The sequence below is a fragment of the Castanea sativa genome, chromosome 4, assembly GCF_040712315.1.
Source record: "Castanea sativa cultivar Marrone di Chiusa Pesio chromosome 4, ASM4071231v1".
In the NCBI taxonomy this organism is placed as follows: Eukaryota; Viridiplantae; Streptophyta; class Magnoliopsida; order Fagales; family Fagaceae; genus Castanea; species Castanea sativa.
Genome location: NC_134016.1, coordinates 23,790,597 through 23,815,958, shown reverse-complemented (window position 1 = coordinate 23,815,958; position 25,362 = coordinate 23,790,597). Strand labels below are relative to the sequence as shown.

At 37.8% G+C, this 25,362-nt stretch overlaps 1 protein-coding gene across 1 annotated transcript; it reads right to left on the bottom strand.

Moving 5' to 3' along the window:
- Positions 1 to 3,037: 3,037 nt before the first annotated feature.
- On the bottom strand, positions 3,038 to 15,838 carry LOC142631505 (E3 ubiquitin-protein ligase RING1-like). Its single transcript, XM_075805671.1, has 2 exons — positions 14,412 to 15,838; positions 3,038 to 3,281 (listed from the first exon to the last, which is right to left on the bottom strand). The coding sequence occupies exon 1, from the start codon at positions 15,710 to 15,712 to the stop codon at positions 14,435 to 14,437; it is 1,278 nt and encodes a 425-aa protein (XP_075661786.1). The 5' UTR covers positions 15,713 to 15,838; the 3' UTR covers positions 3,038 to 3,281; positions 14,412 to 14,434.
- Positions 15,839 to 25,362: the final 9,524 nt, after the last annotated feature.

The following is a 25,362-nucleotide window of genomic DNA, read 5'->3' as shown; positions in this document are numbered from 1 at the left end:
TATAATTCTTAACCTTTAAACACCAAATTCTAGCCATTCATTCATCAAAAACCAATATCCCTGACCAAGGAACACTAACCCCAATTGTGATCCTTGATGATAGGCGCAACAAAAATTCATCTTACATTAAAAATTCACAATAATTTCACAACACTCTCAAATTACTTTACACATGGGATATTAAAATAAATTTAAATTGCATATTATTATGTGTGAGATGATAGTCTAAATTAAGAATGTTGTAAATTTTTGTTGTATTAGTAGCTTTATTGAATTACATAACATAGCTCTAGGTCTTCCAAACACCACTAAATCACCATTAAACATAATCATCCTTAATAATAATAAATTTATTGTTTTCTTTTTCTAGAAAAGAATTTTCTTTGGTGTAACCGTGTAACACTAAAGAAGATTTTATTGATTGATAAAGGTTGTCGGGGACGTTTTGGCGACAAGGGCCACAAATGCGAAAACGGCCCAAATCTCCCCTTGAGTTATTTAGAAGTGTTTATTTGTGGAGAATCAAGCCCAAAATTCACAATGTATAGAAAACAAAGGCTAATGGTGCTTTAACAAGAGAGAATCAAAATGCTAATAACAAAAGTGCAAAAAAAGCATAAAAACATAACAAGTCTGAAATTTCGACCCACAGTCACCGCAAAGAGGAAATTGAGAGAGGTTGTGAGGAAGAGAGGAAAGGTTCCTCTGTACCACCCCTAAGGCTCAGAATTGTGAGAATGTTTCCTGACTCAGTGGGTTTTTGCTCTTAATTTCAGCTCTACGGGGAAAACGTGGTTCAACAAGTCTGAAACTTCAACCCACAGTCATTGAGAAGAGGAAATTGAGGGAAGTCGTGGGGAAGAGAAGGAAGGTTCCTCTGTACCCATATTTCCACCCCCAAGCTTTGGAATTGTGAGGTTGTTGATTGGCTATATGGGCTTTTGCTCTGAAGTTTCAGGTATGTGGGTAGAACGTGGTTAATTTCTTTTCTGAGCTGAAGAGAGTTTTATATAAAGTTTGAGGTGTTGCTAATGACTGGTTTTTGAGTAGTAGAAGAGGCTTTTATCCCCCATGATACTAATTTGGTGTTTTGGCTTAAGTTGCTTTTGTTTAGGGAAGAGTTTAGCATGCTTTTAGCATGATTTTGGAAATAAAGTGGCTGACTCCATTAGCTATTGTTTCCTTGTCATTGTATACTTTTGATAGCTACATTTAGTGGCTACAATAGGCTAGCTAATTAGTTTAGGGTCAGCTGTGTTTTTGTGTGGAAAATGGAGCTAAGTTGAAAATTAGGGCCACAGTCACCCACAGCATAAAAGCTCTTTTGAGGTGGAAAATTTGGGTACAAGGCCTCCTCCGTGAGCCTGAGGTGCTGCCAATGTCCCTTGCCCACTTGGTACCACGCATGGGTTGGGTTCATGCAAAAGGTCCGAAAGGAACTGACTCATACCCTCCAAATCACACTTCCTCAATTTCCCTCATATATTGCATGGGCTTGGGCCATGCTTAAAATAATAAAAAATAATATAATACAAGAATTGGGCCCATAATGAGGTCGGGCTCGATTGAGTTGGGCTTATAGAGAATGTGTCACGAAAATAGGTATCAACAAATGTCAATATGAACGATTTTTGAATTGATACGTTATACATTCACTTAGGCAATGAGTGTTGAGCCCATAATCTTCCCCCTCCATTCTACTATTATAAAGGAATATCCTTTTTCTTTTTCTTTTTTTCTTTTTTATTTTATAATAATGGTTCGAAATTTTTGTTGTCCCTTGTAGCTTGACCCAACCCTTCCCCCCTTGGACCCCACATACACTTAGATCCCATTTGATTGGGGTAATTTTTGGAGATGGAAAAGGGAGAAGAAAACAAATAGGGAAATGTTTTGTTTTTTCCCCAAATTAGGGAGAAAACGAGGAGGGACTTAGATGGGAATTTACCCATCTACCCCTCCTCCCTCCATGTTAATTTCCTTTTCTTTCCCCCTTTCCTAAATGTTAACATTCAACATTTTTCTTTTCAACTAAACAGATAGGATTTTCATCCTTTATCACTTTTCCACCCACCCCTTAAACCAATCCCACATAAAGAAAAACTAAATATTTTATCTCTTGATCAAAACAAACCTAAGTGCATGAAAAGATGCCACTTTAGAAAAAGGAGTCAGGTTTATAGGCTATTTTTCCCCCTCCTTTAGGTAATGACATTAATATAAAAACCTCATATGTAATAGGGCAAATTATAACTTACTCACCTATGACTTGACCGAAATTTAAATTGTTCAGCTATGGTTTGAAATTTGATATTTTACCTACCTAATGTTTGACCGAAATTTAAGCTACTTGTCTCTGTGGTTTAAAATCTTATAATGCAAGTGTTTCACTTGATTACCCTTCATCTTATTTGATCTTGTGTTTTTATGTTTTTGGAAGGGAGAAATATAAAAGTTGAGCAAAATTACATATTTAGCAATATTTTTAACAGAAAGATTATAAAGCTAACCTTAGATGAATAAAGTGTCAAATTTCAAACCACAAGTAAGCAACTTAAATTTCGGTTAAACCACAAGTGAGTAAGTTGTAATTTGCCATGACAGTCTATTAGAATTTCCTAATAATTTAAATAATGCAAGGTTATATCCATTATTAATGTGCCGTTATAGTAAACATTCTCCATCTGTTCTAAAAAAAATGTACTTATTATTGCTGTGATGATTTAAATACTGTGTTCGTGTGTACAAAATCAACAGAGAGGACAATAGCATATTTCATTTCCACAAGACATTGCAAAACACCTCGTATCAGTACACTGATGGCATAGCAACAAATGTATGAACCATGGTGTATGTACAGTATAGACTAATCATTTGTTTGGATGGAGTGAGGTGGAAAGATAGGGAAGAGAGGGGTGAAGGGGTGTCAGATACTAAAATTCTGCTCTCTTCTCCCAGTATCTTCCTCCTTCCAAACATTCCCCAAGGAAAATATTGTCAATTGAAGCTTATCACTAAAGATCTCAACACGTGCAACTGAAAAAGGGTTTGATGAAAAATAACATTCCAAAAAGTATAGATTGGTCCCCAAATGGTAAAATTTTACAATGCACAATAATTCTCGTAAAATGAAATCTATAAAGAATTCAAAACATCAAATTGGAGATGGGCATTTACCTATGATTATTATGACAAAATACTTAAATGCAACTCTCACTAATCATTAACACGTAAGATCTTTTCTATGTTCAATGCTTGCAGATTCAGACCAGTCTTCATACCTGCCAAAAGGAACAAAGAATCAAATATTTAAATAGGAAAAATCATAAGATTATTGCATCAGAGCACTATATATTTTAAAGCCAGGAAGGAGGGGGGTGGGGGAACAGATACAGCCAGCAAAAATCCATAAAAGGTCCCAAGGTATCAATATCTGAAGCAACTCAAGAAAATCCCCCCTGTAATAATTCAAACCAATCTAACATATCAGATTGCTTCAATGATTGTCGAGCACTTTGTATAGTAAGTACACAATTATATGAGTACAGTAACATTATTTTATAAATGAGTACAGCAACATTGACCCTATGCAGCACTACAAACCAAAAACAGAAGCATAAAATTTTATTGATCATACAAACATTATATAATTCTAGTCTCTAGACGCACCCATCAAATCAAAACAACAATCGATATGGTCTGGTCCCATGATCAAGTAGCATCACACTCATGTGAAGGTTCTTGAAATCAAATCACAGTACACACAAGTACCTCAGGGAAATTGGGGTTACCTGAATAAGATTTGTCATCTGGCAATAAAATCTTTCAACAATTTGACCATCACCCACAACTTTAATTTGCCAAAGCAAAAAAAAAAAAAAAAATTACATTGTTCCTAACTGGCCAGGTTCTACAACTTTACACCCTATAGCTCTCTCTCTCTCTCTCTCTCTCTCTCTCTCTCTCTCTCTCTCTCTCTCTCTCTATATATATATATATATATATATATATATATATATATAGTGTTGCTAATAATTTGATAGTTATAACAATTAGATGGGGATTCAAACCTTGGTTCTCCTAATAAAGTGGAAAGCAGGTACACCATTGAGCTACAAAGCTCTTGGCCTTAGCATTCAATAATTAAGCATCCAATAACCTGAACTAAAAACAACACCTAAATAGTAGCTTTTGAAGTCGAGGATCATCTTGAGAAAACCACAAGCACCAATTTTGTTGATTATAGAGAAATGTCCACAAAGTACTCATTGCACATAAATTAGTCATGGCAATATAGAGAGAGGGGGAAACAATTTATAAAAAGGTACTAGAGATACACTAAGCCAGTAATAAATGTTAATAATATAAAAAACTCAGCTGAAAACAAGAAACTGAACACTTTCCAAGTCTTTCAAAAGGAATGAATTTAACAAACAATCTCTTGGGCACACATAATCTCTGGACAATTATATGGCAAGAAGAGACTTATTGTTATGCTTATTGTCTAAGAACCTAAGAATGTATTAAAAACGAAAACAACACAAAATCTGATGTAACTACATATTCCAATATCAAGTTTCAGACTTTCAGTTAACTTCTTTCAAAATCTGACATGTTAAATGGGTGAGAGAGTCAATGAGCCACATCATCTTTAATGTCACAGGGAATGAATATATGAACAGCACTGATAATTTGATTGGTGCTCTAGAGCTCCAGCTCCATTTTTGGCATCAAATATAATAGTCAAAATAATAGGTAGGTAGGTAGAAGGCAGAGGCCAAGTGCACTCTAAAAGGGTTGTTTGGAACATTAAAATATCTATATTCAAGATTGCAAGGTTCTTCTAAATCCCTAACCTCTTTTAGCTATTCTCTCAGATCTTACAAAGTGTTTGGTTGGGAGTAATCTTTTAGGAAACCTCTTAGATTTTTTTTTTTTGTCCCCTTATTGGTTTTTAGGAAACCTCTTTAGAGTCCCAAGCATTACGTTTAAAAGGTGAGTATCTGAATTCTGGACCATTCCTAGGAATCCTCTTAAATTCCCAAGCATTCCTATGCTTGGCTGCAAATAAGTCAAGGGAATCCGGATTCCCACTTTGAGAGTTTATAGATTCACTTTTTAAAAGGTATATCCACATTTTCATGGATTGGAAAAATTATATTTTTTTAAGTGACAGTTATACCTACAATTTAATACCTTTTGACTAACTCAAATACAACTTTTTTCTAATTCAGTGTTCATACTGTGTATTATTATCATCTTTTGTATATTAATGTCTATTTACATTATTATTAATGAATTGGTACTTTGGCTAGAGATTAGGATATTACATGAAACATGGGTTTAATTTAATACCTTTTAATAAATTGTATGGGTTTGATTGATGAGCATATAAAAGATAAAAATATATTTAATAATTAGATAATGTGTGTCACTAAATCTTACGGATACCAGTATCGGTGCTTCTTAGATAATGTTGTGTCCCAAGGCCACCTTGCAATAATTAGTCGAAGAAGTTGAATTTGAATAAAATTCTACAGTAGATTAGGATGATGATTAGGAATTAATTTCAATTTGTATTTAAATTTAAATAGGAGTTGGATTCTATTTTTTAGGACTTGGGTGTGATGAGGTTTATCTCCTCACTAGTATTTATGTACGTAGGAATTATGAATGAAGCAAGCAGAAAATTAACCCAAAAAGTCTATTCTTTCTCTAGTTCAGGAGATTGGTCATCTCGAATTGACTACATTATCTTTTACATTTAGTAATTGATCCCAAGTCACATCATTTGGTGTCTGAGCAATCATCCATGGAGCTATCAAGATTCAACAGCGGAGATCCCTTTTGGTGGATTCTCAATGTCAATGAATCCTTTCTCCACAACACCTCACTACCACATGGTTTTCATTGCTGCTCCTTAATTTCCTACTCCAAAAATCACCAACAATTCAATAGATTATTACGTTGGAGGGTGCACTTGCTACAAAATTTGCCTTTGAAGATCAAATGATCAACAAAGTAGAAAAGATAGATCAAAGGGATCTTCTCGTGATTTCGAATAGGCCTACCTCAATTCCACACACTAAGTTTGTCATTCCCAATGAATTCAAGGATGTGAGGTATTTATGTTCCTAGTGCTCACAAAAGTGGTTGAAGAATTGGCACAAGTATCAAATATCCAAATTCTTATCTTTCAACACTTCAAAATTTGAGGCTGAGTATTCTCTAATTGATGTGAGCAAACATCAATTTCCATGTCTCAAAATCATGAGAACAAGATTCATCTGAATGGGAAAGGAATGTTGTGTCCCAAGACCACATGGCAAATAATCATGTAAAAGTCGAAGAAGTTTGAATTTGAATAAAATTCTACTGTAGATTAGGATTAGGATTTCTGCAGTAAATTAGGATGAGGATTAGGATGTAATTTCAATTTGTATTTAAATTTAAATAAGAGTTGGATCCTATATTTTAGGACTTGGTTGTGATGAGGTTTATCTCCTTACTAGTATTTATGTAAGCAAAAATTATGCATGAAGCAAGTAGAAAATTAACCCAAAAAGTCTACTCCCTCTCTAAGTTCAGGAGATTGATCATCTCAAATTGACTACACTATCTTTTACATTCAATAATTTATATCGGCCCACATTAGATAATGTCCCTCTACTGCTCTATCTAATAAATGACTCAAAGCCTCAATGACTATGGATAAACGAGGGGGATAATGGATCTCCTTGGTCTAGTCCTCTGGAGCTACTAAAAGAACCACTAGGGCTGCCATTAGTGATAAAAGAGAATTGCATTGTAGAGATGCAAAACTGGATCCATTTTCACCACTTCTCCCCAAAACCACCTCTCCAATAAATAAAGCAGGAAATTCTAATTGACTCCCCAAAACCACATCTCTCCAATAAATAAAGCAGGAAATTCCAATTGACATGGTCGCAGGCCCTCTCCAAGTCCAGTTTACGTAACACTGCAGGCATACCATAGCGAACGGCTATGAAGGCATTCATTTGACATTATTAAAAAAAAATTCCAAAATCTGCCTACCTTTGATGAATGCATTCCAAGAAATGGAAAAGACCTTCCCAAGTACTGATTTCAGCAAGTTTGCCATGACCTTCATCAAATTTTGTACATTCTCCGATATGGCTGATTAGTCTAAAGTCTTTAACATCAACAACCCTACCTTCTTGGGAATAGGTGCAAGAAAATGGACATTCAGGCTTCACTCAAACAAAATAGCTTCATGAAAAGACTGAAAATTGCCCATCATGTCCGCTTTCACCACATCCTAGCAGCATTGAAAAAAGGCAATCAAAAATCCATCCAGACAAGGAGCTTTGTCTCCATTCATAGATTTTATCGCCTCGTGAAATTCCTCTTCATCAATAACACTCTCCGACCAATTCACATCTCCATCATCAATCATGTGGAAAGATAAACCATCAAAATAAGGTTTCTAAGTTTCTGGTTCAGAATACAAAAATTCTTAGAAATGAACTATTTCCTCGCATAACTCCTCTTGGTCCTCCCTACGACATTGGACAATTTCCTAATGAAATCGTTCCTCCGGTGGGAATTTGCCAAAAAATGAAATAATTTTGTGTTTCTGTCAATCTCTTTCAACCATAGTGCCCTGGATTTTTGCTGCCACAAAATTTCCTCCAGAAGCATTGTCTTCCAATTCCCCCCTAGCCTCAGCCCTCTTCGATCTTTCTTCCTTTTCATAATCTTTTGTAGGAATTTTCACACAAGCAGCAGTCCAAGTGAAAGAAACTACTTTTGTAGGAACTTTTACCCTCCAAATGCTAGCAAAAGAAGCTACTTCTGTGGGAACTTTTACCCTCCAAATGCTTTTTACAGGGAAAAGAATGCATACCTCCAGCATAAAACACTCTATAGGGCTTTACATTAGACAACCTGCTTCTTGTTGACATCCAAGGTATTTGATCTTCAGCATTTCTCTAATCTTTGTAGAATAGATGAGATTAAGGCATTTTGTTAGCATATCCATCGCCCAATTCTGAATGGCTCTAAAAAAGTAATATCCCGATGATGATTGCCTGCATTCCATCTCATAACATCACAGCCACAACAGCCTCCTTATTATGAGCAATTCTGTACAAGTTAGAAGATGCCTCCTTAAGAACCTTGTCCCCACTACCAGTCATGCCAAAAATGAACATTAGTGGCATCACTGACCTAAATTTAATGAATCTGGAAAATGTACCCCAACCCCTTCTAATATGCTTCCAAAGAAACACTCTGTAAGACCCCTACCAATCTTCAAGCACCAACCAATTAAGTGCCAAATTTTTATTAACTAAATCCCTCCAAAAAGCATCTTTCTCCATGGCAAAACGCCAAAGCTATTTACCCAATAAAGATTGGTTGAAAGATACCAAACTTCTTAAACTCATCTCCTAAAACACTCCATAAAAGATCCCTTTGCAACTTCTCAATACGCATAGCAACACTAGACGGAATAGGAAAAAGAGAGACAATAAGTAGGCAAAGTTGATAGCATGCTCTTTATTAAGGTAAGCCTACTTCCGTTAGACGAATAAAACTTCTTCCATCTCACTAATCTCCTTTTCATCACCTTAAGTATGGTTTAAATCTAGAGTCCAAAGGCAGCTCCAGATATCTTAAGGGCATATTAGATACCTTGGAACCTAGATAAGAGCCAAAGCTTCCACATCAGTCATCAGATTCAGTAGAAAATAAAGACTGATCTCAATCCAACAAAATTAATTAACCTTTCATTCTTAATTCAAATATGGACAAGGCTCTGTTAACCAGAATAATCATTAATTCTAATTGAAAATTTTTGTATTCAACAACTGCAAGGTTTACCAATCCATTGAGCTGGGCAACAAGCCTACTACTTATGTAAGCTCTAAGGCAAGAGTAAGATTCATGTGCTACACACCTACTGTATTACAATCAGTTCATTGCCTTCAAAAGGAGGCCCATAAAATGAGAACAGGCCTACTTACAAAAGACCCATTTATGTACAATAGGGTTGTAATAAAATTCACAACAGAATCAAAATGTCCGCGAACAATTTAAAGGAAAAATTACATTTTACCACCCTAAACTATACCATTGACTACATTTTGCACCTTAAATATATTCCTTATTACACTTTACACCCTGACATTAAGTATTGTTAATTTAGATGGAAAATATGGCACCACATGAAAAGACCTAATTGCCCCTCTTCTCAATGCTTTAAAAACAAAAGATAAATTACACTTTACCACTCTAAACTACACTCCTTATTACACTTTACATCCTAAACTTTAAATTTCCATCCAAGTTAATAACAAAGTTAACATCAGGGTGCAAAGTGTAACAAGGGTCATAGTTTAGAGTGCAAAATGAGCATTCAAAAAGTTTAGGGCACAAAGTTTAATATGGGGTATAGTTTAGGATGGTAAAATGTAATTTTCCCCAATTAAAATTCAACAAAATTATCATTAGCAGCCAAAAAGGAAACAAATCTTAAGCTTTGGACCCTCCATGGACTTCGAACATGGTTTTGAATGACAGCTTTAACGATCAGGCCTAGTTATAAACATCAATCTAAATCATCCGAAAGAGAAACCAATTGGCATTAGATAACTTCTAGGACCTCATATCCACAAAAGCATTTGATGCAGGGAACCAAGATTTTATGTTTTAATTTGCAATTAATATATTTTTGAATTTGAATTTGGTTATTAACATTGAGGGTTTTTAGGGATTTAAATTAGATATTTTCCATATTGTTGTAATCTCCTAAACCCTATTTAACTAGTACTCTTGTAGTGGTGAAAGACTGGAATTTGAATAAGAATAATATTATTATGAGTTGAGAAATGTCTCCTCCCTTGTTTCCCTTTGTTTGATGTCGATGCCAAACACCCCTAGGTGGTGATGCCTAGGGTTTGCAAGCAGATTCTAAGCAAGGAAGTCAATACCGTACCGGAGGCTGTACCGGTTTGACCAGTGGTACGATATATTTCGGATACCGGTCAATACCGGTGTACCGTTTCGGATTTATCGCTATTATTTTATATATATAGACATACTTGATTATTTATTTAAAATTATTTATAAATCTATATAAAAATCCTTAAATTTATAATAGCATATTTCTCTAAATTAATTGCTTATTTTTAATATGATTATTTCTTGCTCAAATATCAACCCATTAATATATCCTTACATACTATATTATAATAATAATAAAGAACTAAAAAGGTAATATTAATTATTTAAAAAAAAACATAAAATGGCTTATCAATTTGAGTGGCAGCCAGCTATAAGTCAAAGCATTTTTGAAATTGCTCATTTCTAGTTCACGTGGGGTGTCAGAAGACTCAGGCCTCACACAAAATATATTAAACAAAAGCCACACACAATCAAAACAAAAGGCACATGAAACAAGAGGACACACACAACTAAAGTAAAAGCTGGTGCAGTCTCAGTGAAAACTGAAGAAGAAGAAGAAGAAGAAGAAGAAGAAGAAGAAGAAGGAAGAGGAGGAGGAGGAAGGCTGGCAATGGCTGAAAACATTGGAAAACAGCCGGTGAGGACAAGATCGTGAGCTTTTTGCTTTTAACTTCTTCCATTTTCTTCAAGTTTTCAGTACCGCCGGAACTCAATTTTTCGGCCGAGATGTCCGATATTTGGCGGTACGTCCGGTATAGTCCGGTAAGGACCGGTATTTTAAGCGGTACGAATCATGGGTGTTTTTGTACCGGTTCACCTGCCGGTACGATAAATTCCGGCTGTACCGGCCGGTACGGTACGGAATTCACTCCACTGATTCTAAGTGGTAAAGCCTAGGGTTTGTTCTGTTGTTACATTTGTTCCTTTTTATTTGACATTTTCCTATTGTGTGCTACATTGGCTTGGTATCAGGGCGTCCGATCATTTCAAACCCACTCCAAATTTGTCTAAGCATAAACAGCCACCCACACCCACAAACTCCAACCGCCACCAAATCTGCTCACCCAAACCAAACCAAATAAAAAATAAAGCAGTCTGTTTTCCAGCACCAGAAACCCAGCCATCACAACACTGCCAGAACCAAGTAGATCTCATCCTCATCAAAGCCAAAAAAAAAAACACCTTCCACCACCACTAAACACCCCACCCACCAACAGCCGAGAACCCCATCAGCCAAACACTCAACCCAAAAATCTCTACTGTTAACCCACGATACCGCCAAGCCAACAATCCACTCAATGCGGCTGCAACACTACTGTACCACTCAATCTGAGGCTGACGCTGTCACTTCAGCCTCGCGCCACGCTGTAATCCCCTCAGTGCCGTTATTTTCACTCCTTGCTTCCTCTTCGATTTTGTTGAGTTCTTTGAAATGTTTTTAGAGTTGTAAAGGTGCTGTCTTTTTCATCCATAAGTTTGTCACGTGTTTTTTATTTTATTCAAAAAATCAAGAGCCAAAGCAAGATTGTTGGGCCTGATTTGCTAGTGTATGTACCAGCCCATTGGCCTGATATCCTTTTTACTTTTATGCCCCTTCAAACCTGCAATCCAGGAAGCATCTGGGCTGATCAGACAAGTCCATCCCAGACTCACAATTTGGACAGCAACCAGCAATGTCATCAATACAGGTTTTGCTATAACTCTTCATTAAGATTTATTATTAATCATGGTTATATTAGAAGCACCTTCTTTTGATGGTCGTCAAGATCCATGCATCTTCAATGAGTGGTTATATGAGATAGATGAGTTTTTGAACAAATAGGTTTGTCATATGTGAGAAGGGCTAGGTTTGCCAAAATGAAACTAATAAGTAGAGCTAGAGATTACTAGCAAGATGTTGAAGACCTTCGCATTAGCAAGGGTAAGCCTCCCATAACTGATTGGAAAGAAATGAAGGAAATACTCATTGAGAGATATATTCCCCCATCCTATGAGCAAAGGAGAGAGAAATATGTTCCTCATCATATTAGAAAAAAGGGAGAAATATGTTCCCCCACCTTATCAACAAAAGAGACAAATACGAGATAACAATCTCAATCAATGGGATAGACCTGCACCTAGCCGTGTACCTCAATTTGAAGATGAGATGAATGTTCGAACAATTTCTAGTTCTAAGCCTAATGCGACTTTTTGTTCAAATTCTAGTCCCAGGGTCAAGGTGAATTTTTGTTCAAAATCTGGTGCTAAGCCCAAGGTGAACTTTGGTTCAAATTCTAGTCTTGACTTCACTCCAGTGCTATCTTCAATTGAATTAGAACACAAATACACTGCAATAGAAAACAAACTTGAGAATCTCATGAAATTAGATCAAGATTACTTTGCAATGCTCAAGAAACCTAAATTTGGGTGTGATACTTTAGATGCTCACCACAAGCCCTTAGTTTCAATGGAGGTTGCTTCACTTGTGTGACAAGAAGAACCTACTAAGGAGCCTAAACAACAAGGTGAAATATCTGAACCATGTGTAGCAGACTTAATTCAACCTATTGAAGTGTCAAATACATTACCCATTGTTGAAGATGATGATTCCATTATCATTGATGAAGAGAAAGTTCCACAAGTGTAACATTAGAGAGTGCACATGATGCGATAGGGGAAATTAATGAATCTGCTTTTGATCAGCCTTCCATGGTGCATAACACAAAATAGTTTGCGAAAGTAGAGAAAGTGGATACCATGGTGCTTCTAATGGATCAAGATAAGATTATATTGATTCCACACATTGATTTTGCTATTCCTAAAGAATTTACTGATGTGATGGAAAGTTAAGCTTGCTATTCTCCGTACTCCCAAAGGTGATTCCTATATTGAAGCAAGTACTAAGTAATGGAGTTCTGATCCTACATCACTTCAAAACTCGAGGTCGAGTTGTCTCCAACTAGAGAAGTATGATGCAGGGAGCCAAGATTTTATGTTTTTCCATGAAAAGGTATTTAGAAGGTTAAGGCACCTCGGCATGTCTCTTTCTTTGCTTGGACAGCCGCATGGGATAGGATTCTCACAGGAGATAACTTGCGGCTTAGGGGCTTTGACTGCATTGACTGGTGCATTATGTGTCGTTGTGGGGAGAGAGTGGATCATTTGTTGTTACATTGTGGAAAGGCTTATCGGTTATGGTGCTTTGTCTTTAGAATTTTTGAGATTTCATGGGTCCCCTCATGTACGATGTCAGATTTTCTATTTGGTTGGTGGAATTGGTTGGGGAAGCATTCATCTCACATTTGGAATTTAGTTCTATTGTGTTTGATATGGTGTATTTGGAAGGAAGGCAACCAGCAAGCATTTGAGGATTTGGATAGATTCGATGACAAATTGCTTGCTCTCTTTTTTGGTTCCCTTTTTGACTGGGTTAGGGCCTGGGGACTCACATCTAATGATTCTCTTCCTTTATTCCTTAGCTCTCTTCTTCTTTGTAATTAGTGTTTTTTTTTTTAAGTTTTTGCTTTTCCATCTTTTTTTGTACTTTTGATATGCTGGTGCTACTTTACATTTAGCAGCTTTTTGAATATACGTCTTTCTTACCTATCCAAAAAAAAAAGGAGTCTTTTTTTTTAAATGTGCACTTCACTTCAATCAGGCACACGCTTGCACTTTGTGCCTAGGCTTCAGGAGACTTTTGTGCTTGAGAGCGCCTAGTGTTATAACCAACACTGCATTCAAGTAAACCACCCCTACGATGTAGAAAGAGTGACAACCTCTCCCTTCTCTCAAAATAGAGTAGCAACTGAAAACTATGCTCTAATAGTTTCTAAAGTAAATATTGACCGCTTTGGATGTGCCCAATAGAATGGGAGAGTACCACATGAAGACAAAATGGCATGTTGCCTTAATCCTGACCAACCTATTTTCTACTTTTGAAAGGTTATAATCAATTTAATTGAAGGACTGCACAACGTACACACACATCACAAAGTCTAACACAACAATCAATTTCCTAGAGCCCCCTATAGATCAAAAAACTCATGCGTCTAAGAAGTTAGTCAAGCTCCCAACCACCCACAGGAAATTTTTCCATATATGACAAAGGCTACCAAAAGCTTTTTTTTTTTTTTTTTTTCGGGATAAGTAACAAAGGCTACCGAAATACTGAACCACTTGTCAACACAAACACAACACATCAAAAGTGACTTATACATACTTAATTCCATAAGAGGAGCATTTACACAAAGCACAAAAACTTCAAAACTGCAAACTACCAAACAAAATCAAAAAACTCAAGCTTGCCTAGCACCATTCACAAAAGCTCTAGAATGCAAGAGAATTATATGACATGCATAGAAAGACAATCAAAGCAAAGCATAGACCATCCAATTTACAGATATTTGATACTTATGAACATAAGCAATCAGATAAGAGAAATGAAAAGAATTGAAAAAAAAAAAAGAGGAAGGTTCCGTGCTTACAACAAGAGCATTTGCATTGGTCCTCAATCAAGATCTTCCTGTCTGGTCTCTGATTGGAAGTTGTTATTCCCTCTATTTCCCGAGTTCCCTTCCCCACCATTGCCTCCGCTGTTGTTGCCAGTGCCACTCCCACTATTGCTGGTCTCTGCAGTTGACCCCAATGTCCTACCAAATGGCCATGGAAATGGCAATGAGATCCTAAATCTCCGCTCCATAGTCCTTGGGGTTGGTGGGATTTCTCCAGAGCTCGCAGTCTGATTCTGAATTCCACTAGCAATGCCAGTGGCAGCAGAAGCAGAACCACCAATATTCCCACCTGCTGGAGCACCCCAAGTTGAACCAGTCTCAGTCTGAGCCTGATTGTCAGCACCTGCAGACACCGGCCTGGCAGTGGCAACACCACGAGTCCTCTGCTCGTAATCGGGATCATCGGTGGGCAACTCATACCGACACACAGGACAAGAATTATGCAATTCCAACCAAGGCAGAATACAATCAGGATGGTAAATGTGCTTACATGGCATCTGCTTGGCCTCCTCGCCGAGCTCGAAGGAATCCTTGCAGACGGCACACTGAGATGAATCCGAAGCCAACAAATCCTTAGAAATCTTAATATCCGGTAATGTCTGGACAGCCGATTTGGATGCCGGGGGTGTACCGTATCGGTTAGGATCATTCTCAGCCAGCTGTTGGATCAACTGTTCGAGTCCCGGGCCGAAGAAATAGTCGCCAAGATTGACATTAGGGGAGCCGCCAATACCCATACCGGCACGAAAGGGGGAGTCACCGCCTCCAGAATTAATGACGACCTCAACGTTGCCGCCTAGGTTTTGGAGATAGTTCTGAAGGAAAACAAAGGGGTTGAAAGCATCAGGGTCGTCGAAAGGAGAGGGAGAGGGAGATGAGCGAGTGGGAGCAAAACCGGCGTGGGGGTGAGGGTGGGGTCCGAAGAGGGCGGAGAGATCATTGAAGATGGGGGAGGCGGAAGAAGAGGAGGAGGAGGAGGAAGAGGAGGAGAATAATAGGGGAAGCGCACCTGGTACAGGAAGGTCGGAAGAAGAAGAGGAAGAATAAAAAAAGGGATTTGAGAAAAAAGGATGAGGATTAGGGTTAGGGTTTTCCAGTTCTTCAAGAAACCCACCATGGCAAGTAGGGCAGGCGAGATCGGAGGCAGGTGAAGGAGTTATTGTCACCGTATGGTTGCATTGGTGGCAGAAGTACAGTTGAGGTTGAGGCGCCGTTGCTGTATCTCCTCCTCCTCCTCCTCCTCCTCCTCCTCCGCTTAAGCCGGAAGAAGACATTCTTATCAAACCAACTCAAGAGAAAAAAGAGAGATGGAGAACGAAACGAAGTAGACCGGAGAGAGAGAGAGAGAGAGAGAACCTTTTTCTTTTTATTTTAGAGTGAGTCAAATTTTGATTTTGCGTTCAATTCTCAAATTACAAATTTACAACCACCTGTGGCGTGGAGTTGTTGGCAATACCACGCGCCGATTTAGCAAATGTGTCCAGCCGCCGACTCTTTTGATTTTTTTTTTTTATAGCAAACTTGAAAACTTTCACTAGAGAGAAGAAAATATTACATCCTAATGGAGAGTTTGTTCCAAAAAATAAGGATTCTCTGTCATTCAACTCATAAAGTCAACAATACTAATAGCATGTTTTGCTAAGAGATGGGCAGGTTTATTTCTTTGTTTACATATATGAGAAAACAACACTTTCTTAGCATCATGACAAGAGTTTTGAATTCTATATATTATATGCATTATCGAAGCTGACGGAGACGATAAACCTTGAAGGGCACGAACCACATTGAGAGAGTCACCTTTCAAAATGAACTCCTATAATCCCACATCTTTGGCAAATTGCAACCCAGATTCAAATGCTTTGGTTTCCACCTCTAAAGGACCTAAAGGAGCATGGAATTTTTTGCTCAATGTAGCCACAACCAAACCATTAGCAACACGAATTATCATGCTGACCCAAGATTCCTTCCTTGCTTTGAAAACAGCCCCATCTACATTCACTTTATACAACTGATTTGAGGGAGGCAACCAATATTGTTGGACCACGGGTTCAGTTAGCAACGATACAACAGCAGCAGTGGCATCCTGAAATTCCAACGGCTAAAGAGAAGCATCACGACACAACTCCAATTCACCAAGCCTCTTTCCACCATTATGAGTTTCATTTCGATTACCCCACAACCTCCAAGCAATCGTTCCCATCAAAGCAACTGCATAGTCATCACAATGATCAACCATTATGATTTTCCATGCTAACTCCATAAAGCTATTGAACTGACCTGCACCATCCGGAGTAAAAATCCCTGCACAGCTCTACTCCCCTTTAGCTCTCAGACATGACCAAAATAGATGGCCTAAAGTTTCAAGCTCTAGCATACATTCCTCATAAAGATCGTCAGATAATACTTTTTGTCACTTGAGATTCGCTTTTGTTGGAAGAATATCATGGCAAGCACGCCATAAAAAATGTCTAACTTTATGAGGTGTTGGTAACCACCACAATTTCTTCCAAAAGCAGTGCAAGTTACTATCATTCGAAGAAGATGCATCAATAGATTCAGCAGAGCTTTCCATAGCAAGTTTATAGGCGCTTCAAACAGTAAACAAACCATTAAAGGTCCTTGTCCAGATTAGCTTATCAGTGGGAAGAGAATCACTAAGTGGAATGCTGCTAATTTCCTCCACTTCAAAAGGTAAGAACAATTGCTGTAACAAATGGAGATTCCAGCACCTATTAACCGGATCAATAAGCTCAGAAACTCAGAGATCCGCTAGTGAATTCAACCTTGGGGAAACAACTTTATAGGTTAAAGAACTTGGCAACCATTTATCCTTCCACACCTGCACATTTACACCATAACTTATCTGCCATCTCAGACCATGTTGCTCAAGCTATTAGGCTGCCATAAGACTTCGCCAAACATATGACGGATTATTACCAAGTGAAGCATCAACAAAATCACAATGAGGAAAATATTTTCCTTTAAAGACATGATAAACAAGAGAATTTTGTCTCATTTGCAATCTCTAACCTTGCTTAGCTAATAAAGCCAAGTTGAAAGTCTTCAACTACTTAAAACCCATTCCCCCATCTACCTTAGGCATGCAACGTTTATCCCAACTCATCCAATTTAGCTCTCTTTCATCCTGTTTTTAACCCCACCAAAAATTACGAATCATACTCGTCAATTCCTCACAGAAGGTATCAGGAAGTTTGAAACAACTCATAGAATAAGTTGAAATTGTTTGTGCCACTGCCTTAATCAAAATTTCCTTTCCTGCCTTAGAAAGAAATTTCTCCTTCCATCCAGCTAGCTTCTTTGCAAGTTTTTCCTTTATGTCATTGAAAGTATTATGCCTTTTCCTGCCAACTATCAAAGGGAGACCAAGATATTTCTCATGTTGCCTAATAACTTGAGCTCCAAATCTTCGCTTAATTTCACCTTGGACTAATTTATCAGTATTAGAGCTAAAGAAAAGTGAAGTCTTCGCACTATTTAATTGTTGGCCAGAAGCTCTCTCATAAACCTAGAGAATCCTTTGTAGTGAGTCACATTCTTCCAAAGATGCTCTACAAAAAATGAGGCTGTCATCTACAAAAAATAAATGAGATAATTTGGGTCCACCCCTACAAACAAAAACACCCTCTAGCTGACCATCACGAACCCCTTTCTTGATCAAAGCAGAAAGGCCCTCAGCACGTAAGAGAAAAAGATAAGGGGACAATGGATCTCCCTGCCTTAATCCCCTTGAAGGGACTATATGCCCATGTGGTTTCCTATTAATCCGAATAGAATAAGTAACTGTAGAGATGCATGTCAACAATAGCTTTCTCCACCTACTCTCAAATCCCAATTTCTCCATAATTTTATCAAGGCAGCCCCACTCCACCCTATCATAAGCTTTACTCATATCCAATCTAAGTGCCATCTCTCCTGTTTTGCCTCCCTTTTTCTTATTAATATGGTGCATAGTTTCAAAAGTCACCAAAACATTGTCAATTATTAATCTTCCATGCACAAAGTCACTTTAAATGTCACTAATAATATATGGTAAAATCTTCTTCAATCTATTGGCAATCGCCTTTGAGGCTAGCTTATAAACAACATTACACAAGCTAATTGGGCGATAATCAGTAACTTTTACTTGCTCTTTAATTTTAGGAACTAAAACAATATGAGTTTCATTAAAGTTTGGAGGAACAATTGCAAAATTAAGAAAATCAAGTACTATTTTAGTAACAAAATTTCCAATTAAAGGCCAAAAATGTTGAAAGAAGAGAGGTGGCATATCATCTGGACCAGACACTTTTAGTGGATATATTTGCTTTAGAGCTATCTTCACTTCAGATTCTTAGAAATCCCTAAGAAGCATTTGGTTCATAGCACTGGGCTCCACAGCATCAAGTAACTTCTTAAAATCTGTTGGCTTTGAAGATGAAAATAATCCTGAATAATAATCAACAATGATACCCTTTACAATGCCAATATCCTCCTGCCAAATACCACTTGAATCCTCTATACCATCTATTAAATTATTTTGAAATCAAGTAGAAGCTTTAGAGTGAAAGTACTTGGTATTTCTATCTCCCTCTTGAAATCAGATAATTCTAGATCTCTGTAATCACATGGCATCATCTTTTTCCAACCAACAATTCAGCTCAACTCTTATTTTCTACATTTCAACAATGATTGAAGGAGAAGTTGGTTGTAACTCCAACCATTCTAGAGTTTTCTACAAACATGCAATCTGCTGCCCCACATGCCCAAAGTCATTCTTATTCCATGCATCTAAACTCACACGACATGATTCCAAACATGAGTTTAAAGGGAAGGCCAAACCACTCAACAAACCCTCATCCCAAGCTCTTTGAACAATCTCTTCACATTTTTCATTTTTTAACCACATTGATTCAAATTTAAATGGTTTATGATACCTACGCTTCTTTTGTTTTCAAACAAACTGCAAAGCTAGCGGGCAGTGATCAAAAACTGAAGAGGAAAGATGATAAAGTTTTGCTGTAGGAAACTTACCCAGCCAATCACATGTAGCCAATGCCCGATCCAACCTCTCACGAATTTGTGAACCATCAAATTTCTGATATAACCAAGTAAACCAAGGACCAATGAAGCCAAGATCCTTTAGTCCACACACATCAATTGCTTCCTTAAAACATTCCATCTAACTTGCAGGTCTAGAAGCACCACCTTCCTTTTTCAAACAAACCCACGAATTCATTAAAATCACCAATAACAAGCCAAGGTAACTATGAATAATTACTGAGAGACTTAAGTAAAGACCATGATTCACAACGTCTAGATGTTTCCAGGTTACCATAAAAACCTGTAAGATGCCACCATCTATCAACACCCCCATCAACAAACGCATCAATGTGGGAAGATGAGTAGTTTTGAATGTGTACTGTAACCTCCTTCCTCTATAATAAAGCTAGGCCACCACTAGATCCATCACTAGGCACAAAAAATCCATGTTTAAACTCACATTGATCACGAACATATTTCATCCAGCCTCTATTAGATTTAGTTTCCATTAGGAAAACTATGTTGGGAACTTGTGCCTTAATAATCTTGTTCAAGGCATTAACTGTATGTTGGTTTCCAAGCCCCCGATAGTTCTACCTTAAAAGACTCATTGGACCTGACGGGGCTGTTCAACAACCTTCGCCAATCCTAATTGTGAAGCCAAGATATCACCTTGCTCAGTTGTTTCTTTCTCCAATTTCAATTTTTTCTCCTTCTCAGTATCCTCGACCATAGCCTCATATGTTCCAGAAAAATTTTGCTTTGTACCAAAACTGTTGAAATTGCTAGTCTTCAAATTTTCCACTCCAACCCTACTGCTTAATCTGGTCCACCTTCCTTTTTTAAGTCCACCCTTTTTTACACAATCTAGCTTGACTCCAGTAGCATGAATTCCCTTTTTCTTTTTTTCTTTTTCTTTTTATCTTTATGTTTACCCCTACCTCCTAGTGTCGTATCACTATCTACCCAACCCAGTTTAAAGTTTGCTTGACAAGCTTATACCATATCAACATTCGATTCTTGCCCCCTTTACTCCATCACAGCCATAAAACGATTAGGATGTGAATGATAATCCTTTTCATCGTGTGAACATTGAATGGATAGAGTTTCAGAAGAGGACTCAATCTTAGGATCGATCTTAATCCCTATGTCTTGTGAACCCACCATAACAGTTGAAACCTGTTTCCCATGCAACCCTAGAATCCTTAAAGCAGTCGAATTCTCATTGCTCCCTATGACACGGTCCTTACCATTTAATCAATTGGAAGACACGCAAGCCTCATTAATGACGTTGGCAACAACTGGCAGTTTGTCTCAATCATCGTGATAGCCTTTGCCTTCTTTGTAGCTTCCTTCAAAATCGGAGTAACATGCTGAAACCGTTCCTCAACATACTCTAACCATTCACTCTGTCGGACAACTTCCACCAGACGCAGTGCCATGACCATCTTTGAATCAACACCAGCACTAAATTTTGACCCTTCAACAGTTCCAGACACCGGCCTTAATGACACAATTCGTTCATGCACAATTGAAGAACTTGTACCTGTAAGACTAGAGACACCTAAGTGGCTTTGAGTATCTTTCTTTCTGAAGCTCTTGACATCCATAACAGATTTCCTAGATGGATTGACTTATGCAGCCCTAATCTAGGGACCGGATTGTTGGTCATCAACTTTCAAAGAGCCCTTACTACTTAGCCAAAGAGAACATTCTTCGTTATCATGAGAAACCATTCCACACCAGTAACAAATATTGGGAAGCCTCTCTTACTTAAAGGAGATAAATCTGTCATCATTGATGCCCAAAGAAATTGTTCTACCACGACACAGAGGATGTGTTATATCAATAAGCACCCGGATTCTCATAAAGTTCCCACCAATCATGTTAGAGATGCCTACAGATTCGTTAACAACCCCCAAAGATATTGGAAAATCTGGTTTTGCATCTCATACAAAACACACAGTGGAAGAAACAATCACAGATCTACTTCATTCATGAGAGATAACATGTAACCTTGAATTCTAGAACAAAGAATATAAAACGTACCTTGATGCAGTGAAATTCAAAACCAAGACTTGAGAATACCTTTAATCTTCATCTCAATTCCACATGGTGCTCGAGAAGAGTGATCTCTCAATCAGTCTTTATGTACGTTGATTCTCATAGAAAAATCCTTCTTCTTCTCCTTGTAGAGAAAAACTATTTTCTTTCTTTTCATTATACGTACTTTCTAACTATCTTGGTAGTTACTTTATTTAATAACTCTTATTAAATAAAAATTGATTATCTAATTAGGCTTTAGTTTGTGGCTTCAGATGGGACTAAAGGGAACAAATAAGACTCTAGCTCTAATGGGCCTTAGGCTTTTCTGTCAACTCTTGGTAAGTCCAAAGTTACCATTAATTATATTTAATATCACTATATAAATATAATTGCACTCTAGGCCTTATTAATAAATTATATCCCAAGACTCTAATGAAATCATTTGATCCCTCTATGAAATATCTATAGTGAACAAGTTATAATAAACTGTCACTTTGTAAACAACTATTTTATCCTTGAGTACCTGGTTTAATCTTTTAATTATTTACATTTATTGAAATCTAATTTCAATAAATATAAGCTTTAGTAACTCCTTACTAAAGTGGGCACCCTGAATAATCAGTTTTCATTAAACTTATCTTAAGGGGATATTTCATGTCTCTACAAAAAGAGATTATAAATTTCATTTTGAGAATATGTGTTCCCTCAACACTGCATGTGATTACCCAACATACTAAGGTTTTGACAGTCAATATTAGATCTCACTCCTGATATATCAAAGTAACCTACATTTCATAATCAGGTCCACTACCCTCTCAAGATTGAGAGTTTATGAAATTAGAAGTCGTGAGATTAATTATTCATGTGATAGTTGTTGATTGAATAATTAATCTCACAGCGGTCCAGTTCAATATGTCTTAACTCTTAAGACACATTAATAAATCAACTAGAAGTCTCCACTTCTATGATCAAGATAAATCATCTTAATTGATGTGTTATAGTCTTTGTAGATGAAACGCTCAATTTCATCACCGACTACAAAATACATTTTGAGTTTACAAGGAACTTGTGATTTACATCTTTTGTGACTAAATCACATACAATGTATCTCATGGACTATGATAATGTCCCATTAGTTCATTTATAACTAGTCTCATATAATTAAACAATTTAATTATTTATGACATGCCAATAAATTGAATTTTAGGGCACAAACCCTAACAAAAGATTCACCAATTTCCATAGCAACATTAGGAGTTAACCAATGAAGAGGAAGATTATGGATTTAAACCCAGAAAGACGACTTCAAGAAATCCACTATGTCCATAGGAAATATCCCATCATGTCTCTGCAGAACAACCAAATGTCTATCAAAAGACCATGACTCTCCCATTAAGACCTTTTCTAAATCATATTCAAGTTCAAAAGTAAAGAGTAGATGATTATCACCCGCATCATGAATACATAAATCATTACTCGTGCGCTTCAAAGATCTAAATGTTTTAGCCATTACATCAATACTAACAGTCCTTTTCGTAAGAAACTTGGCTGCAAGAACATACTCCACCCTAACTGAAAAGCTTAGTGTCATAGAGGGCTCCAGCGCCCATGAAAGTGTTGATCTAGACAATTTGACCAACTTCCCTCAGGTCATTATGCCTCCCAAGTTCAAGGCACCCAATTTCGTCAAGTATGATGGTACTGGAGATCCTTGTGTGCACTTGCACATGTTCTATAGGAATATGGCTCCCTACGGGGATAATCACCCTCTGCTTTGCTAGATTTTTCCTAACAGTTTGACCGGCCCCGTGGCCACATGGTATATAAGATTGGAAAAGTCCTCTATCTAGAGGGAAATGGCCAACTTTTTCCTAGAATACTACTGGTTCAACACTGAGATAGCCTTCGACCACACGGTTTTTATGAAAATAGAGAAGAAGAGTGGGGAATCCATTTGAGAATACACCCAGAGGTGGCGTGAGCTAGCCACACAAGTGCAACACCCCATGATGGAAAATGAGATGATCAAATGGTTCATTGACAACCTCACACCTCCTTACTATGAAAAGATGATCAGTACCCAAGTCACTTATTTTGCTAGCCTTATCCTTATTCGGGAATGCATTGATGAGGGTATTAAGAGCAAGAAGATCGTGGATCTCGAATCCTTGAGTTTCATGGTTAAGCAACAAGTCAAGAAAATGACTGGCCGCAAGACTAAGGAAGCCGATGTATTCATGGTCGACAATGCATCAAAAAGGCCTAGGGGTATTACTTCTGCTTATGCAACCCTAACTGCTAGACCTTATTAGCAACAGGCTCAGTTTACTCAAGCACCTAACCAAGCCTTTAATCAGAGAGGGAGGCCAGACCCACCTTGTCCCTTTAGGAGGGAAAACTAGAAGTACACTCCATTACCCATGCCCATGGCAAATCTTTATGCTTACCTGTTGGAGAGGAAGCTAGTGACCCCAATGTTCACTAGGCCTAGAGACGGCCCTCCACCACCTAACTTTGATCCGTCCAAGAAATGTGAATACCATTTTGGGGCCGAGGGGCATACTTTAGAAGAATGCTACCAGTTGAGAGACCGTGTTCAAGATCTCATTGACAACAAGTTCATACTGCTTGATAATGCAGCCGCTTCGAACATCATCACCAACCCTTTGCCTCCCCATCAAGAAAGGAATGTGAATGTCATCATCACAGTGGAAGAAAGGGTTCCGGATTTCTCCTCACTGTCATTCCCATGGAAGGCCTTGCTCCAAGAAAGCCACCTTGATCTTAAAGGTATAGGAACCCTGAGATTTGATTCAGAAATCTGCTCATTCTGTGACAATGGAGACAGGCGTGCCCTATTTGATTGTAAAGTACTCCGAGCACAGGTTCAGAGTCTAGTTGATCGTGGGATCATCTAGATCGAAAGAGAAATTGTACGAAGAGGTTATTGCATGGCAGCCAACTTGTGTCCTCTAGCTAGCTAGTTAGAACTAGCTACAGTGCTATATCAGTTGGGTTAAGGAAAGATTGGAATGAATATCTACAAAAAAACCTTGGTAAGGTTACTTTAGTACCTCCCTCTTCAGTAGTAATTGAAGAAATCATAGAATCACCTGCAAATTTAGAGTTGTCAAATTCAAAAAAAGGGTAAGCCCTACCAGCCATCGAGGGATTCACTCCTCTTATTCTTGCATTGTATATAGTCACAGGGCCAACTTCATCATCAGTTCTAGAGGGAACTGCTATTATTCCAGCTATCCGAGGTTTCGATCCTTTTATCCTGCCAAAGCCTGCCTCAGGAATCTCTGGGGTGTTCGGCTTAAAAGCCCTTGAGGCCATTCTGCCAAGTTTGGTGGTCATTAATCCGAAGATGTTCTCCATAGTGCCCAATTTTCAAACTCAGGAGGGTGTTATCATTCGCATGCCGAAGCCGTTCCCTTATGAGGATAACCATCGTGTCCCCTGGAAATACAATGTGTCCCTGATCTCCACTCAAACTAGAAAATAGGAGGTTTGCTCCAACATCTCTTTAGGTCTATTTGGGCTTACTAGGAGTGGCCGTTGCTATACTCCCGAGGAGCTAGAAAAGAGAAGCAAAAAGATTGGCATGAGTACAGCTGAACCCGTCAAGAATAGGGTCATAATCGAAGAAGCTGAGGAATTCTTGAAAATTATCAAAAACTCAAAATTTAGTGTAATTTAGCAGCTAAACAAGTCGCTAACTCAGATTTCTATCTTAGCACTATTGCTATCCTCCGATGTCCATCGTAAGGCACTCCTGAAAGTCTTGAAAGAGACGTGTGTTCTTACGAATGCCATAGAATCTTCCTTTGAGGGT

Coding starts and splice junctions, on each gene's coding strand:
- LOC142631505 (XM_075805671.1), bottom strand. CDS start 15,712: ATGTCTTCTTCCGGCTTAAGCGGAGGAGGAGGAGGAGGAGGAGGAGGA.